The sequence below is a fragment of the Pseudopipra pipra genome, chromosome W (assembly GCF_036250125.1).
Source record: "Pseudopipra pipra isolate bDixPip1 chromosome W, bDixPip1.hap1, whole genome shotgun sequence".
NCBI lineage: Eukaryota > Metazoa > Chordata > Aves > Passeriformes > Pipridae > Pseudopipra > Pseudopipra pipra.
Genome location: NC_087580.1, coordinates 33694037 through 33711828, shown reverse-complemented (window position 1 = coordinate 33711828; position 17792 = coordinate 33694037). Strand labels below are relative to the sequence as shown.

The 17792-nt window shown below is 57.2% G+C and overlaps 2 protein-coding genes across 2 annotated transcripts; both read left to right on the top strand.

Annotated features, from left to right (window-relative positions):
• Positions 1–3541, top strand: LOC135404989 (uncharacterized). The gene is made up of 10 exons (XM_064639711.1): positions 1–103; positions 313–377; positions 492–1139; positions 1301–1437; positions 1715–1862; positions 2103–2290; positions 2379–2516; positions 2790–2904; positions 3076–3278; positions 3469–3541. Exons 1-10 carry the CDS (start codon positions 1–3, stop codon positions 3539–3541), a joined length of 1818 nt encoding a protein of 605 aa, XP_064495781.1.
• LOC135405263 (maestro heat-like repeat family member 5) lies at positions 3516–7920 on the top strand. Its single transcript, XM_064639927.1, has 14 exons — positions 3516–3645; positions 3792–3929; positions 4271–4419; positions 4697–4844; positions 5066–5253; positions 5342–5479; positions 5606–5720; positions 5892–6029; positions 6286–6462; positions 6577–6732; positions 6890–6991; positions 7118–7220; positions 7472–7516; positions 7828–7920. The coding sequence occupies exons 1-14, from the start codon at positions 3541–3543 to the stop codon at positions 7917–7919; spliced, it is 1794 nt and encodes a 597-aa protein (XP_064495997.1). The 5' UTR covers positions 3516–3540; the 3' UTR covers position 7920.
• The last annotated feature ends 9872 nt before the right edge of the window (positions 7921–17792 follow it).

Below are 17792 nucleotides of genomic sequence, written 5' to 3'. Positions count from 1 at the left end.
ATGGCAGGGAGACGCTTCAGCCTGTTCAGGCTGCTGAGGAGGAAGAACAGGAGTGGCCCTGGGGTGGCCCCAGCACAGCAAGCTGAGGAACCTCTGCAGCAGGGTGAGTGCTGGAGCTGGGCCACAGGGCTGGTGGCTGCAGCGAGCTTGGCCCCTTCCTGTCCCCTCTGGACACGTCCAGGGAAAAAGGAGGGGGAAAGAGGGGCCACTGGGCACCCCAGGGCCGGCCCTGCCTGTGGAGTGCAGGGCTGGGCTGTGTTCCCTGGCCTCTCCTGCAGCCCCTCAGCTCCACCTGCGCTCGCTGTTTGACAGATCCAGGCCAGGACTGGACGGAGGAGCAGGACCGCCCCCGTGGCCGCTTCCGCAGAGCAGTTCAGGTACCTGCAGCCATCCCCCCCTGGGCTGGGCCTGCTGTCCCTGCTCCGCCTGGCACTGCTGGTGGAGCGCTCCCATGGACTTCCCTCTCTTCCCTACCCTTTCTTCTCCTGCAGAGGTTGCTGAAAATCATGCGCATTCGGCGTAGAACACCCAGAACCACACCACCTGAGCTCGTGTCAGAGCCTGACACCAGGCCAGCTGAGCTCAAGGAGAAGCCTGATGGCAGCACTGCGCCGATTGATCTCACGGAAACCTCTGACACCGCTGTGAGCGAGGACACGGCCAACCCTGACACCGCACTGGCCGACCCCATTGCGAAGGATGACACAGAACCCAGTCATTGCACAGCAAAGCCCGACATCGCTTTGGCTGAAGACACAACCGGCTCTGACACCGCAGCCACTGATGTCATGACCAAGGCTGACATGGCGCCGATGGCCATTGATGGCACATCACACTCTGACGCGGCACCGATGGACGGCACAGCAAAGCCTGACACCGCTTTGGCTGGTGACACAACCGGCTCCAACACTGATCTCGTGGCACAGGCTGACATCACACCGATGGATGACGCAGCAAACCCTGAGACTGCCGTGACCGATGACACAACCAACACTGAAACCACAACAAGTGACCTCATGGCAGAGGGTGACGCCACGAGTGAGGGCATCGGAAACGCTGCCACCACGCCAGTTGAGAGTGTGACTGATGCTCCCAGTGTGCACTTTTTGGAGGGGAAAGGTGTCTCCAGTTGGAAGCCAGTAAGCAGCCTGTGGCCAGGGTTTAAGTCCCCCAGGGGTCTTGTGGCCTCTCAAGTTGGGTCTGCTGGCCCCCTAAGCCTTTGAGGCCAGCAGAGTGTGGTGGGAAGGGAAGCACCTGCTCCCTCTGGTAGCTCCTCAACTGTCCCCCACTGCCTCTCCAGGTGCCGGTCATCGTTTGGTACATCCACCATGACCTCACCTCCCACGTGTCTCCGCACACTGACATCTGCAGGCTCGCTGAGGCACACCCATGCGATGTGGTGATGACTCTCCTGCGCTGTGCCCCAGAGTGTGACAGGTACAGGGCCCAGCTGCCTTGCTGGCTCAGGGATCACCAACCCTTACAACCCCTCACCCTGCAGAGCCTGTCCTATGTGGTCTGCCAGACAGATGGAGACTTCCAGGACCCTTGGGCCCCTCCATTTCCCATCCCTGGCCTGTCAGCCCCCAATCCTACTGCCACATGCCCTCCCTGCCCCTCAACGCACTGTGGCTCTGTCACCTGGGCCCCCACAGATGCCCAGGCCACAGTGCCGGGGCTGAGACCCCCCTGATGCAGAGCTCTGGCTCCACAGAGCTGCTGCAATGATGTGGAGAAGCATCGGCTCCTCGGGAACAGCAGTGGAGAAGGTGCTGCCAACACTGCTCCGAGTGATGGAGGACTGGCCAGTGCACGGAATGTCCACCTCGGATGGCGACAACAGAGACGTGTTTGCCCTGGCTGTGAGTTTCTAGAAGTGGCCTTTGCTCCTCCCCACGTCGCCTCTCCAGTGACTCTCCATCCTCCCCCACCCCTGCATCTCCCTGCCTCAGGCCTTGGGCTGCAAATGTGGCTGAGGGGCAGGTTCAGGGGCACCAGGCCGGCTGCTCCCCCTGCCTCTCCCCAGCCTCTCCCTCCCACACTCGGGCCCTGCCACATGGACCTCTCGCACTGAGTGCTGTCTCTGTGTGCTTTGATTGCAGGCAACCCTGGCACTGTGGCTGATCATCCAGGAGACCACATGCCAGGATGCAGTCATGAATTACGTCCCCCGCCTGCTCGTGGCTCTGATGTTCCAAGTGTCCATGAGCACAGAGCAGGTGCCAGAAGAGGTGAACACCTTCTGGAGGGGATGCCTGGAGCAACACCGCCTTCCCACCCAGCCCAACAGGTGCTCCATCCCAGTCCTCTCTCCCTGCCATGCCCTCGGGGCTGGGGCCAGCGCTCCCAGCATGACCTGGCCTTTGCTCTGCACACAGGTTTTTGATAGAGACCATCAAGGCCCTGCTCTGCCACCTGCCGTGGGAGGATATTTGGATGGCAAGGAAGCGCAGGCTTGCCTGGGACCCACTCCTAAATTCTGACACCCATCACTATGCAGTGGGTCTGCATGTCAGGTGAGACAATCTTGTCTCTGCTGCTCCCATCATCTCTACCCTGGGCACAGGGCACTCCACACAGCCCCTATGGGTGTAGGGCAGAGGGCCTTGGCCCCAAGGGATGGCCGAGCAGCTTGGAAAAGGCTGCGCGAGGTGGGTGCACAGGAGGAGCCACCTGCCATAGTGCCCACGTCCCGTCCTGGGCTGCTGGGAAAAGACCAAGACTCTGTGAGTCACTGCTGGGAGAGCTTTACCCACCCTGCTCAGGGTTCATGCTTTTCCCCCTGACAGGGAGATGCGCCGCCAACTGACCCCCTCCCATTCCCCACTGGCAATCCACCTGCTGGGGCTGCTCAGCTCTGAGGACCCCCGTTGGGAGCTGCCTGCCCTGGAGTTCCTTGTGGAGGTGAGCCCGATGGCCAGCGCTGCCTGGCCCGCCTGCCTCCCCCTCTCTGCCCTCTCACAGCTGCAGCCGCCCGGGATGGTGCCTGCACCCTGTGCTGCTGCCTGGGCCCAGCCCTGGGCAGCTCCGGGCTCCTGCTGTCCGGGTACCCTGTCACTGCTCTCTGCCTTCCAGCTCCTGGACTATCTGGACGGAAGGAGATGTCAGAGCAGTGTTGAGCAGATCCTGTCAAGGCACCTGCAGAGCGAGTGCCCAGAGAGACGTCGCCTGGCTCTCCGAGGCCGCATGGTGCTCTGGATGGATCTGTCAATGGTGAGAAGGGGACACCCGGCTGAAGCCACACGGGCAACCTGGGGCTGGGGAAGGCAGTCCCTTGGGCTTGGCAGGGCTCTGGCAGCTGTGGATGCTCTTCCCAGCTCTCCTGCCTCCCTGTTCTGCTGCCCTGGCCCTGTGGGACAGGTCTTTGGCCTCTGGGCCCCGGAGCAGCAGGGTGGGGTTGCATCGCCAGAGAGCTGTTGGTGGGGCACCTGTTCAGGGCTTGACAGCACAGCACTGTGTTCCACACAGGCCCAAAGCATCTGTAGCCTGTCTCAACACCTGCTGGAGCTGCTGCCTGATGCAGACGGAGATCTGGTCGTGATGACCCTCTCTGTGTTTGTGACTGTGCTCCGGGACAAAGACATTCGGGCACTCATCTCCACTGCCCCCAAGCTGGCTGAGGCGCTCCGGCCACTCTTAGACAACGTAAGGCTTTGTGTCCCCTGTCCACAGGCACTGGCTGCTGCCAGGAAACTTTGTGCCCTGTGGATGTTCAGGCTTGTGCCTGTGCCTGGTTGGCCCGGAGCATCCAGTGCTGAGGTCTTTTTCTCTTCTTTTGCACCCATGTGCAGCTGTCCTCCTTTCACTTCTTCCAAACGGTGATGGAGGTACTGGTGGAAGGGGGAACACAGCCCTTGGAGATGCAGATGCACCAGAGCCTGGTGCTGTGGTTCTTCCTGCAGTATGATGAGCACCAGTGCGTGGCAGAGGTGAGCACTGTGGGCTCTGGGGTCCCCGTGGCAGGGGTTGAGCTGCCTCCTGCCCTGGGGTTTTGTGGCCTCCAGTCTCATGGTCGGGAACCAAGACCTGGCCACAGAAATTCAATACAGCTGCCATTCCAGATTTTTATGGAGGGGAAAGGTGTCTGTAAGTAAGCAGCCTGTGGCCAGGGCTCAAGTGCCCCAGGGGTCTCGTGGCCTCTCATGCCAGGTCCGCTGGCCCCTAAGCCTTTGAGGCCACACTGTGTGGTGGGAAGGGAAGCATTTCTTGGTGAAACTGGGCAACCTGCTCCCTCTGGCACCTCTTCAACTGTCCCCCACTGCCTCTCCAGGTGCCGACCATCGTGAGATCCATGCACCAGTGCCTCACCTCCCACATGGCTCCAGGTGTCACGATGCACAAGAACATCTGCAGGCTCGCTGAGGCACACCCACGGGATGTAGTGATGACTCTCCTGCGCTGTGCCCCAGAGTGTGACAGGTACAGGGCCCAGCTGCCTTGCTGGCTCAGGGATCACCAACCCTTACAGCCCATCACCCTCTAGAGCCTGTCCGATGTGGTCTGCCAGACAGATGGAGACTTCCAGAAACCTCGGGCCCCTCCATTTCCCATCGCTGGCCTGTCAGCCCCCAATCCTACTGCCACATGCCCTCCCTGCCCCTCAAGGCACTGTGGCTCTGTCACCTGGGCCCCCACAGATGCCCAGGCCACAGTGCTGGGGCTGAGACCCCCCTGACCCAGAGCTCTGGCTCCACAGAGCTGCTGCAATGATGTGGAGCAGCATCGGCTCCTCGGGAACAGCAGTGGAGAAGGTGCTGCCAACACTGCTCCGAGTGATGGAGGACTGGCCAGTGCACGGAATGTCCACCTCCGATGGCGACAACAGAGACGTGTTTGCCCTGGCTGTGAGTTTCTAGAAGCGGCCTCTGCTCCTCCCCATGTCACCTCCCCCACCCCTGCATCTCCCTGCCTCAGGCCTTGGGCTGCAAATGTGGCTGAGGGGCAGGTTCAGGGGCACCAGGCTGGCTGCTCCCCCTGCCTCTCCCCTGACCTCTCCCTCCCACACTTGAGCCCTGACACATGGACATCTTGCACTGAGCGCTGTCTCTGTGTGCTTTGATTGCAGGCAACCCTGGCACTGTGGCTGATCATCCAGGAGCCCAAGTGCCAGGATGCAGTCATGAATTACATCCCCCGCCTGCTCGTGGCTCTGCTGTTCCAAGTGTCCATGAGCACAGAGCAGGTGCCAGAAGAGGTGAACACCTTCTGGAGGGGATGCCTGGACCAACACCGCCTCCCCACCCAGCCCAACAGGTGCTCCATCCCAGTCCTCTCTCCCTGCCATGCTCTCAGGGCTGGGGCCAGGGCTCCCAGCATGACCTGGCCTTTGCTCTGCACACAGGTTTTTGGTCCAGACCATCAAGGCCCTGCTCTGCCGGCTGCAGTGGGACAATGAGGTGGTGTCAGTGGAGCGCAAGTGTGGCTGGGACACGCTCCTCTGTGCTGACACCCAGCACTATGCAGTGGGGCTGCTGGCCAGGTGAGACACCCTTGTCCCTGCTGCCCCCATCATCTCTGCCCTGGGCACGGGGCACCCCACACAGCCTGGTGGGAGAGCTTTGCCCACCCTGCTCAGGCTCCATGGTTCCTTCTTTCCCCCTGACAGGGAGATGCGCCACGTCTTGCTCCCTTTCTATTCCCGGATGGCAATCCACCTGCTGGGGCTGCTCAGCACTCAGGACCCCCGTTGGGAGCTGCCTGCCCTGGCCTTCCTTGTGGAGGTGAGCCTGATGGCGATCGCTGCCTGGCCCAGCTGCCTCCCCCTCTCTGCCCTCTCAGGGCCGCAGCCGCCCGGGACGGTGCCTGCACCCTGTGCTGCTGCCTGGGCCCAGCCCTGGGCAGCTCCAGGCTCCTGCCACCCGGGCACCCCGTCACTGCTCTCTGTCTTCCAGGTCCTGGACTTTCTGGACAGGAGTAAATGTCATGACAGTGTCCTGCCCATCCTCTCAAGGAACCTGCGGAGCCAGTGCCCAGAGAGGCAGCACCTGGCGCTCAGAGGCCTCCTGGTGCTTGCTGTGGATCCCTCAATGGTGAGAAGGGGACACCCGGCTGAAGCCACACAGGCAGCCTGGGGCTGGGGAAGGGAGGCGCTTAGGTTTGGCTGGGCTTTGGGAGCTGTGGCAGCTGCTCCCAGCTCTCCTGCCTCCCTGTTCTGCTGCCCTGGCCCTGTGGGACAGGCCTTTGGCCTCTGGGCCCCGCGGCAGCAGCAGTGCGGTTGCACCGCCAGAGAGCTGTTGGTGGGGCAGCTGTTCAGGGTTTAACAGCACAGCACTGTGTTCCACACAGGCCCAAAGCATCTGCAGCCTGTCTCAACACCTCCTGGAGCTGCTGCCTGATGCAGATGGAGAGCTGGTCGTGATGACCCTCTCTGTGTTTGAGGGTATGCTCCAGGATGAAGACATTCGGGCATTCGTCTCCACTGCCCCCAAGCTGGCTGAGGCACTCCGGCCACTCTTTGACAACGTAAGGCTTTGTGCCCTCCACCTCCAGGCACTTAGTGGATGCTCAGGTCTGTGCCTGTACCTGGTTGGCCTGGAGCATCCAGTGCTGAGGTCTTTTTCTCCTCTTTTGTCCCAGGACAACACCCACGTGCAGCTGCTCTCCATTCGCCTCTTCCGAGAGGTGATGGAGCTGCTGGTGGAAGAGGGAACACAGCTCTTGGAGACACAGGTGCACCAGAGCCTGGTCCCACTGTTCATCCACGGGCATGACGAGAACCAGTGCGTGGCAGAGGTGAGCACTCCTGGGCTCTGGTGTCCCTGTGCACAGGGCTGGGCTGTCTCCTGCCTTGGGGTCTCAAGGGCTCCAGCCTCCCGCTGGCCTTTGAGCAGGGACACAGGGGCTGTGCCCTGGGCTGTGGTACCATGTCCCGCTCTCTGCTGCTCTGCAGGCCTCTCGGGAAGTGCTGCTTTGCGCTACCAGGTTCCTCAAGAGAAGGGACCTGGAGAAGCTGTTGAGGAAAGAGCAGCACTTCAAGTTCTGTGATTGCCTGGTAAGGATGACCCTGAAGGCCCAGCCTCAGGCTGGACAAGCCCCCAGGCCCCGATGCCAAGTGTGCGGGGCTGGCGCTGTGCCCCTGCCACTGCTGCAGCCACAGACACCCCCCTGCCCTCTGCAGATGGACAAGGATGTGAGCCGAAGGGCCGAGCACCTGCACCAGGCCCTGCCCTACCTGCAGAACCCACAGCAGCCCCTGCAAGAGGCAGCCGTCAGGTTCATGGGTGAGCCCCAAGCCCGCGGTCCCTCCCTCCCCACTGCAGCTCAGCCCCAGCCCCGGCTGCTCCAGCGGCAGCAGGATGTGGCCCAGGGATGTGCTGGGGAGCCCCGAGTGCCCTGGCGGCTGCTACTGCCCTCTGCCAGCCGCACCCTTGGGTGTCCTGATGCCGGAAGGCCCCGGCTCAGCCCTGCCAGGCCAGGAGGCCGTGGGGGGGGAGCTGTGCCGCTGGGGCCCTGACACACTCTCTGTTCCCAGGGATTGCTGCCTGGCACATGCAAGACCTGCAGCTCCTCATGAGGGGTGAGTGAGGACAGTGGGCTCTCACTGGGGGCTGGCAGGGGGGAGCACAGACCCTGGGCAGGGAGCTGCAATCCCTGCCCTGCCTGCGTGGGGCTCTGCTCCCTGCACGGACAAGGGGCGCTGTGGGCAGAGCAGGGGCACATTTCAGGGGCAGGGAGAGGATTGGGGGCCAGCACCTTCCCGCTCATCCTGTTGACCCCTGCTCCCTGCTGGCCATGGCAAGAGCTGGCTGGGATGGCCCTGGCAGGAAGGGCTCCTCAGGTTCCCACACATCCAGGCTCTGACCGTGGCTCCGTTCCTCTCTCTTCCAGCCTTTGAAGCCATGAGCCAGGACGACTGCCCGTCCTACTGCACCATGCGGACTGAATTCTTGTCCGCTTTCAGACGGGCAGTAACAAAGTAATCTCCAGCCAGACAACCTCCGTCCCTCCAACAGCACTGGAAGACCAAGGGACGAGACCACTTCTCATCGGAGCTGGAGATTCAGCTGATGCTGGGCCCAACTGAGCCAGCTGGCAAGGCCAGGCAGCTCCTGGCCTGCCCACCTCTATGAACAGCCCCTTCCCTTCCCAAACCTTCCCTTCCCAAACCTTCCCTTCCCAAACCTTCCCTTCCCAAACCTTCCCTTCCCAAACCTTCCCTTCCCAAACCTTCCCAAACCTTCCCAAACCTTCTCCTGCCCACACTTAATCCTCCCTTTCCCCTTAGCTTAAGAAGGTTCATCCCTTCCCCTTAGATTAATAAACATCAGCTCCCCTCCTCTCCCCTCCCCTTCCCAAACCTTCCCTTTCCTCCCCAAGCCTTCCCTTCCCAAACCTTCTCTCCCCTCCCCTTCCCTTCTCCTGCCCACACTTCATCCGTCCCTTTCCCCTTAGCTTAAGAAGATTCATCCCTCCCCTTCCCCTTAGATTAATATCAGCTCCCCTCCCCTCCCTTCCCCTCCATCCCCTTTCCTTCCCTCCCCAAACCTTCCCAAACCTTCCCTCCCCTCCCCAAATCTTCCCTCCCCTTCCCTCCCCTCCTCTCCCCTCCCCTTCCCTTCCCAAACCTTCCCTTCCCTCCCCTTCCTTTCCCAAACCTTCTCTTCCCTCCCCTCCCCTTCCCTTCTCCTGCCCACACCTCATCCCTCCCTTTCCCATTACCTTAAGAAGCTTCATCCCTCCCCTTCACCTTACATTAATAAACATTCACTTTCTCCCCCTGACCTGCATCTTTGTGGAACCCAATCGCCACAAACCTCAGCCCTGCAGCTCACGGGCCCGCTCCTGCCTTGCTTTTGCCCCTTGTGCTGTGGGCACACACACACAGGGACAAGGGTACTTCAGGCTGCCCTTGTCCCTAGGGCTCTGGGACACATTTAAAACTGCTTTAGCACAGGTCCCACCAGCAGCTGCTCTCCAGTGCCACAGGGAGCCTGGCAAGCTGGGCACGCACCCACTCAGCAAACCCCCGGCAACTCTGCTCTGCCTCAGGCAACACCTCAGCTCTGCCATTGCAGCTGGGCTGGGGCCCTTCTGTCCCACACTCAGTCGCAGCACTGACTGTCTCAGAGACAACACCTTCAGGACATCAACCTCAGGCCTACCCACAGGGTACCTGAGTACTCCCAAACAACAACAAAAATACCACCAATCTGCTCTACACCTATTCATCAACCCCTGCAAGCACCCCAAAGCACAAGCATCACACCTCAGCCACAGACCCTGGCTGACAGCAGAAAGCACCAGCCATCTCCTTGCCATAGGATCAAGATGTTGATCTGTTCTCTACACACTCAGCTCTCCTTCCTCCCCACCTGATTTTATTGTGCTCATTACCTGACTGCACACACTGAGCTTCTTGGCCTCCAAATGTTTATAACTATCTTGGCCTCGAAAATTCTCGTCTCCTCTGCACCTTCTCTACTCAGAAGAAATGTAGGGTTTTTTTGGTTCCTTTTTTTTTTTCCCCTAACTCTTACAAGCAAACTGCTGTTTGGATCAATGGAATCATTTGCTCCTCCTTTACTGTCTTGGAAACAAAGGCACAACTTTAGAGCCTCTACTCTTTCTCTCCCTTACCATCAGGATTAAGGCATAAAGGAGCTTCTCTGGGCTGCATGCAGGTGACATTGTCTTGGCAATAACCCAGAACTAGCTCGGAGTGAAACTGTGTTCACCCAGCACAAGAGTGTACGGAACAGACCCAAGACTAGTGCTGCCATTCTGTTCAGAAGGCAGAGAAATTCACATGCACACATCAAACTCTTCTTGTGCAAGCATGTGGAGAGCTGAGCAGAAACACAACCCCAGCTATCCCAGTCTCCACGTACCTCTCTGTGTGCTAAGCAAGAGGAGGAATGGACACCTTTGTCTGAGTTTGTAGGTGTACTTTACAAGTTAACTCTTCCAAGTCTTCTGGTAGTCTCCAAAGCAGAGAGACTTCACAGCCCCTGCTCCAGCGCCTGCACCTTCCAGCTACGGCACCCGAGACCTTTTGCTCTTCGGCTCCCCAAACGCATCAGCTGCAACAGCAGCCTAAGGCAACCTAAAGCAGAGGGGCACAAAGAGCTGCGGGAAGGAACAGCCCTGTGTCCATGCAGACACACACACAGCACGCAGCTGCAACACAGGCATGCGAGGAAAAGCCCCAGCCCTACCAGTCCTCTTCGGGAGCCTTCATTCATTGCAAGAGGAGCCCGGCTCAGCTTCTCCTCCAGAACAAGCAGTTTCGAAGCTGTCGCGGGGGCCGGCGGAGCACAGGAGGTGCTGCAAGGGCAAGGTGCAGTTGGCCACCAAGTCATCGTAGCTGACGGGGGTGTCGTGGAAGACGGAGAGCTGGATTGCCTGGGCTGGGCCGGGCTGGGCTGGGCTCGGATGGGCTGGGCTGGGCTGGGCTCGGGCACACCTGGGCGTGGGGTGGTGCGGGGCGGGGAGGAGCCGCGGGGGCGGGCCCGGGCTGGGGATGGGCGGGCGCCCGGCTCGGTTCGCTGCCGTCCCGCCCCGCTTTAGCCCAGGCCGGGCCGGCAGGAGCCGGGAGCTGCCGCCGGGAGGAGCCGCTGCCCAGCCCCGAGAAGCGCGGCGGGGACACAGAGCCGCTGACAAGGCCGGGACAAACCTCCGCCCCGCCCGCCGGGCTCCAAACCCGCCGCTCCGCATCTCCCGGCGAGGGCTGAGCCTGCCCCTGCTCCGACCTGCGGCATCTCGGCGCCTGCACGGCCAGAGCAGTGACCCAGGGCAGCGCTGCCCCAGCCGCCCGCAGGGAGGAGCGCATCGGGATGGGCTGGCTCGGCCTCTGAAAACTTTCTTGGAACAGCTCTGCCGGTTGGGCATTAATCGCAGCTGATTAAGGTTTTTGGCACTCGGCGTGCAGGCTTTGTTTTGGGGCGCGTTTCTTTGGGGCTCTGATGGCACCTAATAAAGTTGAAATGAAAAGAGTTGGAATTGCTTTGCGAAGTTCACAGCAAGATGGGCTGAACTGGGTAGGGAACAAGGAAGTCCTGCTTTCCGTGTGGCACTGTTTAGCTGACATCGTCCCAGTGAGGTTTCAATGCCTGAGATGTGGTCTTCTGAATGTCCACTGCAGCTGGATGGTGCCGAGGCTGGATGAGAGCTTGCAGCCTTTTCTTGTTTCTTTCCTTTTTTCCTTTCTTGTCCTTTTCCAGACCACTCTTCTCACCTCAACCCTTCATCTTTCCTATTCTACCCAGACCGGAGCGGAGTGCCCCCGGTTTGCCACCCCCTTTCCTCCTTGCCCCCTTGCCCATGCTCTTTTCTTCTTTGAGAGCTCCAAGTTTTGCAGGAGCACCAAGCCAAGGCTCCTTCCAGCCTCAGACAGAGCAGGGGGCTTCCCATTGCCTCCTTTGGAGAGAGCAGGTGGAACAGCTTCAGCAATGTTATCGTTCCTCACAGGGAAGCAACCCTTCTGCCAGACAAACTTGTAGAGTCTTTTAGCAGACTTCTGACAGGCCTCCTTCCAAGGCTTTTAAGTTCTTTGATCTGTCCCTATTAGCTGGAGAAAAGAAGTGTGGAAGATTTTTTGGAGCTCAGATGGGACAGGTGTCATGGTTTGAGATTTTCCAAAATCCTAATTCCCTAGTCCTAGCCCCCTTCCCCATCTCAACCTAATGTGGGATGGATTTTTCCAGACAAAACACACCAGACTCAAAGTGGGGAAAAGGGAATATATTACAAAGACTGTACAAATACATATTATAGTACATTATACACATGATCACAACTATCTCTACCATGACATAAGTATTTACAATGGATCAGATCTCTTCTCCCCTCCAAATAGAAGTCCAGGAGGGAAAGAAGGACAGATCCCTTCCCAGTCTCTGAACAGCAGTATCTTCTAAGGCAGCAGGTTCTCCTCATCTGTCTTCCATGCAGAGTTGCAACTGGATTGTTGTAGCTGGATCCCTTTTCAATACACACAAGGGGGTCTCCAAGCCCCTCGGCTCTCCTTCGGTCCAAGCGAAGGCCTCACCTGTGGACTGCCAGCAGGGACCAGACTCGCGTCACCACAGGTATATCACGAAATGCAGGGGCATCTTCATGAAAGTCCCTTCCTCAGGGGTTCACCCCTGAGTCAGAACATCTTGGGCAGCATTCAGTTGCAAGCCTTTGCCTCAAGAGTTCTACCAGAGCTCCTGTGCTCCGTCTCAGGCTGCCAGGCTTGTCAGCAGCAGCGGGGGGGCCAAGGTCAACTCCCCCCGCATTTCTTCTCCGTCCCGGTCAAGCTTCAGGACGCTTTGAGCTTCTTAGCTCCTCTCTGCAAGTGCTGTAGCACTCCAAGGCTCTTTCAAGTAAGAGTCTATCATCTTCCTCCTTTCTCGGAGGTCTCAAAGGAGTTTGGGGGGGTCTGGGTCAGTTCTTACCCCCAAAACTCTGTAACTCTGCTGCTGACTCTCTTTTCCTCGGCTCTCCTTCCAGGAGTCCTTTCTCTGGTGCTGCATGTCTTTGTTGCTTCTTCGGTTCGGTTCTTATCTGTCCTGGCTCTCTGCCACCGTTTCTCTGGTCAGTGTTGGCTGCTGCTTCGCCGGTCGCTGCCCACAATGCAGAAACATCTCCCGGCATAACTACAGACACTTAGCCCAGTCTAAGACTGTTCCAAGTCTCTGCAGTCCCCCCAACCGGGGGCTGGGGGGGCCAGAGCCCTCCAAGGGGCTCCGAGCCCCTTCCTCGTGGCTCTACAACATGGCCACCTCTCCTGCAAACAACTAAACTACAACCCTTCTTCTTCCAGTCAGCTTGTGGTGTGTTTACATTTTTCAGGAGCGCAGATTGGACAAATCTCAAGTGTTACCACCCCTGGGGGTTACCACTTCTCAGCCTCTGAGGGAAAACCTAGTTCAAACCATTACAACATGCACACATGTATTTCAGTGTGAAGCTGTGCAAGAGCCTCCCTGGGCACTGCCCTGTACCTTTGTACGTGTGTACACCTGTGCCTGTGGTTGTTTCCTGTGTGTAGAAGCTCATCCCATGAGCGGTTACACACAATGTCATGTAAGGCAGGCTCTGCTGACATCCTCCTGGGCAGTTTCAGTATTGCCATCTGAGGACTTCCCTTCTCTGATTTCACCAGCTAACTCCTGCCATGCCAAGTTGTGGCAAGGCAGGGGCAGGAGCAAGAAAACCAGTCTCTGTGTCCAATACAGAAGGTGGGAGGGTGGGAGGCAATTCCCTCTTGGGATGGATTCTGCTGATGAAGAGTGTTCTGTCTCTTTTGGGCTGTAGGGTTGCTGTAGGGTTGCTGCCAAAGGTGTGTGCAGACAGACAGATAAACAAGGTCAAGATGACCAAGTAAGAAATGATGAGGGAACACACGGCAGAACACTTTACAACTGTTGTAATCTTGGCCTGCCTGAAAAGAAGATGAAGAAAAAGTTTTAAGATTTGTCTTGTAATTCCGTAGTCTTTCTTTGACTTTAAAGTTTTTGAAGAAAACTGTAGGATGTTTTTGCAGCTCCTTCTGTTGTAAACTAATTTTAAACGGTGAAAAATGAACACAGAGGTCTTGAGTATTTGTCTCAGTAGTTAACAAAGTCCAGCGAAAGGTCAGTAATGGTTGGGATATAAATGGATGTTAATTAGGCATTGTCACTGGAACCCGACAACAAAAATTTCTGTGGAAAATCACAGAATTTTCCTCCCAGAAGATTTATTTTGCTACCCAGTGAAGAGACTCTCTAAGTAAAATACCTAATTAATATTTGTCAGTGCAACCTACACAAGCCTACACATGGGTCTCTTGTGTTTGCCACTGGGTGGTGTGGGGAGAGAAGTGGTCACAGTGTTTTTCCCAGTCCCTTATTTTACTGGCAGAGAATCTGTATGGCTTTTTAGCACTATTAAACCCAAATATAACTCCAAGTATGTTTGGTTAGAACAATGAATAAACTCTCTGATTGAAAACCAGGATTAGTGTTCCCATTGTTGCCAGTAAACACTTTGATGGATGGCTTGAGCTCCAAAACACATCTGAGATACTGTTGTTGATACTTAAATTTGTCATTTTGGCAATATCAGCTGAAGACCAGGAAACTTTGTTTTCCTCACAACAACCAACTCCCATATTAGTCTATTAGATTTTTCATGCTGATTTTGCCCGTTCCAAGTAAATGTCTGTTTTGTAATGTTGCAGCAAATCCAAAGACAATTTAGATATGCCAGCAGGTTGTCTTCTACCAAGAGCTTGTTCAATCCCATTGGATTTTTGGGATTCATAAAAGTGTAATTTAAACAGCTGTTTTGATTGGCAACACCAGGAAATTTTAGGATTTTTTTTCCAAAACACACCTACTGAATGCAGTTTTGATCCTCTTCTAGTAGTTTGTAATTGCATTGCCTGATAATTTGACTCCAAGACAGCAGGTTAACTGAAAAGCAGAGTTTCAGGTTTATTTTAGGTATGTGATGACTTTGGCAACCAGTGATGAGTTGTGCCAACATGGTCCCAGCTGCCCTCAGAATGCTCCCAGTCACTCCCAGTATGACTCCAGCCACCTTCACTGTGAGCCCAGTTGCTCCCAGTATGATCCCAGTTGTCCCCAGGAGGGTCCCAGTAGCTCCCAGTTCCTCCCAGTGTGATCCCAGTTGCTCCTAGTTGCCCCTAGCACAGACCCAGTTGCTCCCATTATGATCCTGGTCTGATCCCATTATGATCCCAGTACGATTGCAGTTGCCTCCTGCATAGTCCCAGTTTGTCCCAGTTGCCTCCAGCATAGATCCAGTCAATCCAAGTATGATCCCAGTCTTCCCCCAGTATGGTCCCAGTCAATCCCAGTTGTCCCACTGTAGATCCATTCACTCCCAGTTCCTCCCAGTTGCCCCCAGCATGGTCCAAGTCGCTCCCAGCGTGGTCCCAGTCACCCCCAGGATGGTTGCAGACACTCCCAGTATATCCCAGTTGCCCTCAGCATGCTCGTAGTCACACCCAGTTACTTCCACTTGCCCCAGGATGGTTCCAGTTTCCATCAGGATGATCCTGGTCACTCCCAGTTTATGCCAGTTGCCTCCAGCATGCACCCTGTCACTCCCACTTACTCCCAGTTGCTTCCAGCATGATCCCAGTTGCTCCAGGGATGTTCCCAGTTGGCTTCCAGCATGGCCCCACTGGCTCCCAGTTCCCCCCTGCGTAGTTCCAGTCACTCCCAATTTGATCCTGCTCCCTTACAGTCACTCCCACTATGATTCCAGTATGGTGCTGGTCACTCCCACTATGATCCCAGTCACTGCCAGTCACTCCCAATAGGATCCCAGTTGCCCCCAAGGTGGTCCCAGTTGCTCCCAGTCACCCCCAGGATGGTTCCTTTCACTCTCAGGGACTCCCACTCTGAGTCCAGTATGGCCCCAGTCACTCCCAGTCACTCCCTGGAGGATGCCATTTGCCCCCTGCATGGTCCCAGTTGCTCCCAGTATGATCCCAGTATGAGTCCAGTCATCCCCAGTATGATCCCAGTAACTTCCAGACACTTCCAGTACAAAGCCAGTTTGATCCCACTCATCCCCAGTATGGCTGCAGTCCCTCTCACACACTCCCAGTATTATTGCAGTCAGTCCCAGTACGACCCCAGTATGACTAAAGCAGGGGCCCAGCTGCTCCCAGTAGGATCCCAGTTGCCCTCCGTGTGGTTCCAGTTGCTCCCATTCACCCCTACTATGGTTCCAGTCACTCCCAGAATAATCCCAGTCACTCCCAGCCACTCCCAGTATAACCCACTTGTCTCCAGCATGCTCCTAGTCAGTCCCAGTATGATCCCACTCTCTCCCAGTAGGATTCAAGTTACCCCCTGCATGGTCCCAGTTGCTCCCAGTCCCTCCCAGTATGACTCCAGTATGATCCCAGCGACCCCCTATATGGTGGCAGTCACACCCAGGATGAACCCAGACATTACCTGTCACTCCCAGGATAAAGCCATTTGCCCCCAGCAGGGTCCCACTTGCTCCCAGTCACCCTACTATAGTTCCAGTCCATCCCAGTAGGATCCCTGTCACTCCCAGTCTCTCCCAGTATATCCCAGCTGACCTCAGCATGCTCCCAGTGTGTCCCAGTACACTCCCAGGCAGTCCCAATATAATCCCAGTCACTCCTGGTCTCTCCTAGTATATCACAGTTGCCCCCAGTGTGGTCCCATTCACTCCCAGTTGCTCCCAGTAGCTTCCAGCATGATCCCAGTTGCTCGCAGCCACTCCCAGTCACCCCCAGTGGGGTCCTAATTGCTCCCAGTATGATCCCAATCACTTCCAGTGTGATCCCACTTGCTCCCAGTATATCCCAGTTGCGCCAACATGGTCCCAACTGCCCTCAGAATGCTCCCAGTCACTCCCAGTATGACCTCAGCCACCTTCAATGTGGGCCCAGTTGCTCCCAATATGATCCCAGTTGTGCCCAGCATGGTCCCAGTTGCTCCTAGTTCCTCCCAGTGGGATCCTAGTAGCTCCCAGTTGCCCCTAGCATAGAACCAGTTGCTCCCAGTATGATCCTAGTCAGATCCAGTATGATCCCAGTACAATCACAGTTGCCACCAGTATGATACCAGTGACTTCCAGACACTTCCAGTACAAATCCAGTTTGATCCCAGTCATCCCCAGTATGGCTGCAGTCCCTCTCACACACTCCCAGGATTATTGCAGTCACTCCCAGTATGACCCCAGTAGGGGCCCAGCTGCTCCCAGTAGGATCCCAGTTGCCCCCAGTGTGGTTCCAGTTGCTCCCAGTCACCCCTACTGTGGTTCCAGTCACTCCCACTATATCCCAGTTGCCTCCAACATGCTGCCAGGTGCTCCCAGTATGATCCCCGTTGCCCCAGTTCTGGTCCCACTGGATCCAGTCGGGGTCTCGGTGTATCCCGGTGTCCCCCCTGTCCCCCCACCCCGGTGTCACCCCCTTTTCTCTCCCCACAGAGCTCCTGAGCCGCCGGCGGCCGCAGCCCCTCCCCGGGGCCTTGGGCCCAGCCTGGACCCCTCCTGTCCCTGTGAGGATTTTGGGGGGGTCGTGTGTCCCCCCCTCCCCTGCTGCCACTCTGCCTGTGCCCGGCTGCTCCCAGTGATCCCAGTAAAGCTTCCCAGTTCTCTCCAGTCCCGGTTACTGGGGGGCAGTGGGGGAGGGGCTTGGGGAAATCCCAAGGGGTGGAGCTGAGTTTGGGGGGGGCAGAAGCGGCCCCAGGATGGATCGGGAATGGGAACCCCCCTGTGTTCCCCCTGTGTCAACCCACTCTGGGAGGGTCTTGGTGGGGCACCTGCCCCTTAAAAGGCACCAAGCTCACCCCAAAAGGTGCTGGGACCCCCCTAAACCTGCACGCAGGCCCTGGAGAACCCCACAAACATACTCAGAGCCCACCCAGGATCCCACCTAACCCCTTTTTTTGGGGTGGTGGGACCCCAAACTGAGTTGGAGGAAGCTGGGGATTGAGGGGATGAAGTGGAAGATGTGAGACGAGGGAAAAATGGGGGTTGGGACCCCCAGAATAATCCGGGGGTGGGGGTGGGGATTGAGGGGACTTTGGAAAAGTGAAAGGAAGAGGGAGAAGCATGGAAAAGGGGGGGTGGTCTGGTGGGTCAGATGGTCCTATGAGGGTCTTTGAGCACAGAGGGGCTAGGAAAGGGCGATGGCCCCCTGAGCTCCCAACTTCCTGTGGGGTGTTGGGGGCTGCTGGATCCAATCTCAGCCTTGGGTTATGCCAACACTTTCAGTTTAGCGGAATTACAGAGGTGTGACTGAACCATTTAGGTCCCCCAGGTTTTAATGATGGCAAATCAGATCTATTGATAGAATTGAATTATTTAGG

What these genes read in the sequence shown, in the direction of transcription:
- LOC135404989 (XM_064639711.1), top strand. Translation starts at nt 1, where the DNA reads ATGGCAGGGAGACGCTTCAGCCTGTTCAGGCTGCTGAGGAGGAAGAAC. An exon ending in GCTTCCGCAGAGCAGTTCAG is followed by an intron (nt 378 to 491) that starts GTACCTGCAGCC and finishes CTTCTCCTGCAG; the next exon opens with AGGTTGCTGAAAATCATGCG. An exon ending in CCCTGGAGTTCCTTGTGGAG is followed by an intron (nt 2,905 to 3,075) that starts GTGAGCCCGATG and finishes TCTGCCTTCCAG; the next exon opens with CTCCTGGACTATCTGGACGG.
- LOC135405263 (XM_064639927.1), top strand. Translation starts at nt 3,541, where the DNA reads ATGACCCTCTCTGTGTTTGTGACTGTGCTCCGGGACAAAGACATTCGG. An exon ending in TCAAGTTCTGTGATTGCCTG is followed by an intron (nt 6,992 to 7,117) that starts GTAAGGATGACC and finishes TGCCCTCTGCAG; the next exon opens with ATGGACAAGGATGTGAGCCG. An exon ending in GGCAGCCGTCAGGTTCATGG is followed by an intron (nt 7,221 to 7,471) that starts GTGAGCCCCAAG and finishes CTCTGTTCCCAG; the next exon opens with GGATTGCTGCCTGGCACATG.